This window comes from Notolabrus celidotus, chromosome 1, assembly GCF_009762535.1.
Source record: "Notolabrus celidotus isolate fNotCel1 chromosome 1, fNotCel1.pri, whole genome shotgun sequence".
In the NCBI taxonomy this organism is placed as follows: domain Eukaryota; kingdom Metazoa; phylum Chordata; class Actinopteri; order Labriformes; family Labridae; genus Notolabrus; species Notolabrus celidotus.
The window spans coordinates 30,763,698-30,768,618 of record NC_048272.1 but is presented as its reverse complement, the minus strand read 5'-3'; the positions used below and the strand labels follow the sequence as shown (position 1 = coordinate 30,768,618).

Sequence of the window (4,921 nt, the reverse complement as noted above, 5' to 3'; positions counted from 1 at the left end):
TTATCTTTATGTGTTTACTGTCCCTCATCAGGACACAACATCTGCAGCAGGAAGGTTCCCAGCTCATAAAACACCCTGTGTGTGTGTGTGTGTGTGTGTGTGTGTGTGTGTGTGTGTGTGTGTGTGTGTGTGTGTGTGTGTGTGTGTGTGTGTGTGTGTCCTCAGACTGTGGGAAAGCTGATGCAGCCTGGGCCTCATGTCTTTGTCATGTTAATGTGAGTGTATAAATAGAGGAGGGGGCTCCTGGCTCTCCTCACAGCTCACTCTGCTCTCCACTGAAGCTCTTCTCTGCTCCTCCATGGCTCCCTGCTCCTCCACAGACTCCCAGCTCTCCCTGCGCTCCACCAAAGACAGACACAAAGTAAGTCCCGCTCTCTGCTGCTCTGCTCTGCTTTTCTCTGTGACGTCTCTGAACGTGTGGCTGACCGCCTCCTGTTTGTTCTCCAGATGAGGAAACCACTGGTGGAGAAGATGCGCAGAGATCGCATCAACACCTGCATCGAGCAGCTCAAGGTGCTGCTGGAGAAAGAGTTCACCAAACAAGACCCCAACGCCAAGCTGGAGAAGGCCGACGTGCTGGAGATGACGGTGGTGTTCCTGAAGCAGCAGCTGCAGCCTCAGAGCCCTCAGAGCCACGGCTACTCCCGCTGCTGGAAGGAGACGCTGCACTTCCTGTCCTCAGACTCCCTGAAGGAGGTGACGCTGCCACACCTCCACCTTCTCCGCAGAGGAGGCCAGGACCCCAACCACGTGCCCTCCTCCTCTTCCTCCTCCTCTTTCGTTCATGGACACATCCAGGCTGTAGAGAAGCAGCTGTGCGGCCCCCACAGAGCCGTGTGGAGGCCGTGGTAGAAGCTGAGGATGATGAAGGATCTTCACCTTTATCATCAGACTTTGGGACTCCTGTCATTTATTTGATGAACAGGGCCTTTATTTTGAAAAGACACAGGAAGTGTTACTTCATATTGAAGCTGCTCAGGTTGTGCTCTGTTGATGCTCGCTGTAAAGTTTGAGGACAGGTTCATGTTCTCTGACTGATGATCACCCATGATGTCTGCTGCCTTTTGTAAAGGTGTGTGTGTCTGTGTATGTCTATGTCTGTGTGTGTGTCTGTGTGCGTGTGTTTGTATGTGTGAGTGCGCTCTGTATATCACAGTTTATTCTGTGTTGAAAACAAAAACTCTTTTCTTGTGAAAAGAAAATCTCGTAATCTCTGAGGAGAAATCTAAAAATAAACTTTTTGACACAAATGATTTTTTCTGATGATTTTTCATTTTTCTGGTTTTTTTTCAACTCTTGAGTTTGTTTGTTTCTGAGTGAAAAAAATTGTCCTCTGTTGTTGAGTAAAAATGTATAATAGAAAAAAATCACGGATCAATCTGCTGCTGCCTGATCGCAGACACATCGATCAGGCCTTCCTCACATTACTCAATGCAAACAGATGACGCGTATGTGTGTGTGTGTGTTTGTGTGTGTGTGTGTGTGTGTGTGTGTGTGTGTGTGTGTGTGTGTGTGTGTGTGTGTGTGTGTGTGTTTGCTCAGACTGTGTACACCTGTACGCTCTCACTTGGAGGACAGGCTCACCTCATCTTATGTCTGCAGACATTAGAGCAGGGCACAGGTTTCTCAACCCCACAGAGGTGAGATTACAGCAAGACACTGGACAATCAGTACGACTACACTATACACCCTGTGCACTGCCTTGATAAACACACACACTCACGTATTGAAGGAGCCATATTGGTCCATACCTTTATCTGCGCCCTCTGCTGAAGGTGCTGGTCCATCAGTCGGGGGCGGGGCTTATTACCTGTACTACACCCAGCCACTAGGCCAGTCTGTGGTGCAAATACAGAACAAATCTGGTCAGACTGAAAACACAGAGTAGACATATATTACTGGTTCGAATATTTATTGATTATTATAAATGTATAATATATCAAATTAATAGAAATACAGTTGCAAGTTACGAACCATAGACCTTTCTGGAGTCCCTGCTCCCTTGTCTCGTAGTTTCCTCTGAACATCACACTCAGGAATATTCACGGTTACATGTGTGCATGTGACAAAAAGCAAACCCTTTCAGTCCATCCTCCTGTGAGTGTTTTTGGACCTCTCCTGTTAAATGTCACTTTCTGCTGTTGTTCAGTAGAGCTGTATAAAACATGGACGGTACACCAGCTCCAAAGAAGTGAAGCCAAAACTTTTCGATCCAAAAGAAATCAGCAGCGCGACATCAGCCCCACCAGGCGCCGGATTCAGGCTCTTCCGCTTTGACTTCAGTTTGCATTACATTTCAGATATTTCAAACACGACATACATTTCAGGTTGTAAAGACTTCTCAACCAGCTCCGTTAATTTAAAAAGTCTTTAAGGTGGAGAGGATTTAAAGAGACGAAACTGTCTCAGCGGTTGTTCAATAATCATCAGCTCAGGTTTCCCTCCAGATTTAGAGACAGATTAGTGAGAGGAGGAGGAGGGGGAGCCGGGTGTGGAGGTTTCTCACCATCATGGTGGGGGGGAGTTGGAGGTGGAGTTGGGGGGGTAATTTAACACGGCACACTTCCTTTGTCTCTGGGATGAAGGGCAGAGAGGAGGGGGAGTGTGGGAACGTGGAGGAGAGGAGGACTCCACAGAGAGGAGGAGACGCCCTGCAGCCGCCCAGCAGCTGTTTGATGAAACCAGATCTGACACAGACCTGGAGGGGGGTGGGGGGGGTGGGCACGGCTAACCCCCCCCAACCACCCACACACACACACACACACACACACACACACACACACAAACACACAAACACACACACATGATGGACGCTGCACGTGTGACAGCATGTTCTCCTCTTCACACTCTTCATCAGAGAACACACATGTGGCTCTGAGTGTAAAATCATTTATTGAGATGAAAACATCAGCTGTTACCGGGCAGATTATCTCTGTGTTCCACTCCTACATTTCACTTCATGAAACATGGTTATTCTTAGAAGAGGAGCATTAAGATCTTTGCGTATGTTGCCAGAAATCTGGAAAAATAAGCATTTTTTAACGTCATTGAAGTTTAGTCGATGTTGACTTTTATGTTGAACAAACATGAGAAACATAAAGGTTAGGCAGTTTTAAATATTGAATAATTTAAAGATATTGATTAAAATATTTGGGAGTTAAAAAGATAGATATATTTAAAATTGTCAAGAGCTGCAGACTCGCAGCACTTTTATCTTCACGCAGATGATTATGATTATGATTATGTTTCTTTGCAGCGTAGTTGCTCTTAACAGTTTTGTAGGCGTTTTGCGGCACATTTCTTTCACTCGCAGTGTGTTTCTGCTGTTGGGTTTACTTTAGACTTTTGCAGGTGTTCTTAAAGTTGCATTGATTCTGCACTTGTAGAAGCTTTCTTCTTAAAAAGAATGTTTTTGGCCCTGTTTGGCCACCGTACAATACACTGCACAAACACTGACGGACGGCACAGCAGCTCCCATAATATTAAGTTAGGGAACATATGATACAGAGAGTCTGGAGGTCCTCCCTCTGGGGATTTAGAGTATTCAAGCTTAAGTTTCAGCTTCAGCACCACAAGCTCTTCTCTGCTTTGCTTTTTGATATTTATTTCCTCTTTGCCCTTGTTGTTTCTTTTTTTTTTAGCTGAGACCTCTTCATTTGTGCATCCATATAATCTATGTGTAGTTTAGCATCAAATGACTAGAATTATTTAAGTTTCCAAATAAAAATAGAAAACATGAAAATCATTCGTGTCAAAAAGTTTATTTTTAGATTTCTCCTCAGAGAGTACGACATTTTCTTTTCACAAGAAAAGAGTTTTTGTTTTCAAAACAGAATAAACTGTGATATACTGCAGAGCGCCCAAACACACAGACACACACAGACACACACACCTTTACAAAAGGCAGCAGACATCATGGGTGATCATCAGTCAGAGAACATGAACCTGTCCTCAAACTTTACAGCGAGCATCAACAGAGCACAACCTGAGCAGCTTCAATATGAAGTAACACTTCCTGTGTCTTTTCAAAATAAAGGCCCTGTTCATCAAATAAATGACAGGAGTCCCAAAGTCTGATGATAAAGGTGAAGATCCTTCATCATCCTCAACTCCTACCATGGCCTCCACACGGCTCTGTGGGGGCCGCACAGCTGCTTCTCTACAGCCTGAATGTGTCCATGAACGAAAGAGGAGGAGGAAGAGGAGGAGGGCACGTGGTTGGGGTCCTGGCCTCTTCTGCTTAGGAGGTGGAGGTGTGGCAGCGTCACCTCCTTCAGGGAGTCTGAGGACAGGAAGTGCAGCGTCTCCTTCCAGCAGCGGGAGTAGCCGTGGCTCTGAGGGCTCTGAGGCTGCAGCTGCTGCTTCAGGAACACCACTGTCATCTCCAGCACGTCGGCCTTCTCCAGCTTGGCGTTGGGGTCTTGTTTGGTGAACTCTTTCTCCAGCAGCACCTTGAGCTGCTCGATGCAGGTGTTGATGCGATCTCTGCGCATCTTCTCCACCAGTGGTTTCCTCATCTGGAGAACAAACAGGAGGTGGTCAGCCACACGTTCAGAGACGTCACAGAGAAAAGCAGAGCAGAGCAGCAGAGAGCGGGACTTACTTTGTGTCTGTCTTTGGTGGAGCGCAGGGAGAGCTGGGAGTCTGTGGAGGAGCAGGGAGCCATGGAGGAGCAGAGAAGAGCTTCAGTGGAGAGCAGAGTGAGCTGTGAGGAGAGCCAGGAGCCCCCTCCTCTATTTATACACTCACATTAACATGACAAAGACATGAGGCCCAGGCTGCATCAGCTTTCCCACAGTCTGAGGACACACACACACACACACACACACACACACACACACACACACACACACACACACACACATACGCACGCACGCACGCACGCAAGCATGCACGCACACAGGGTGTTTTATGAGCTGGG

The 4,921-nt window shown here is 46.8% G+C and overlaps 2 protein-coding genes across 2 annotated transcripts; one reads left to right on the top strand and one right to left on the bottom strand.

The window, feature by feature from the left end:
• Positions 1 to 1,253, top strand: LOC117815512 (transcription factor HES-5-like). The gene is made up of 2 exons (XM_034687307.1): positions 1 to 361; positions 448 to 1,253. The coding sequence occupies exons 1-2, from the start codon at positions 299 to 301 to the stop codon at positions 850 to 852; spliced, it is 468 nt and encodes a 155-aa protein (XP_034543198.1). The 5' UTR covers positions 1 to 298; the 3' UTR covers positions 853 to 1,253.
• A 2,541-nt stretch (positions 1,254 to 3,794) lies between these two features.
• LOC117818875 (transcription factor HES-5-like) lies at positions 3,795 to 4,921 on the bottom strand. Its single transcript, XM_034691999.1, has 2 exons — positions 4,604 to 4,921; positions 3,795 to 4,517 (listed from the first exon to the last, which is right to left on the bottom strand). The coding sequence occupies exons 1-2, from the start codon at positions 4,664 to 4,666 to the stop codon at positions 4,113 to 4,115; spliced, it is 468 nt and encodes a 155-aa protein (XP_034547890.1). The 5' UTR covers positions 4,667 to 4,921; the 3' UTR covers positions 3,795 to 4,112.

Coding starts and splice junctions, on each gene's coding strand:
- LOC117815512 (XM_034687307.1), top strand. CDS start 299: ATGGCTCCCTGCTCCTCCACAGACTCCCAGCTCTCCCTGCGCTCCACC. Junction 362..447: donor CCACCAAAGACAGACACAAA/GTAAGTCCCGCT, acceptor TTTGTTCTCCAG/ATGAGGAAACCACTGGTGGA.
- LOC117818875 (XM_034691999.1), bottom strand. CDS start 4,666: ATGGCTCCCTGCTCCTCCACAGACTCCCAGCTCTCCCTGCGCTCCACC. Junction 4,518..4,603: donor CCACCAAAGACAGACACAAA/GTAAGTCCCGCT, acceptor TTTGTTCTCCAG/ATGAGGAAACCACTGGTGGA.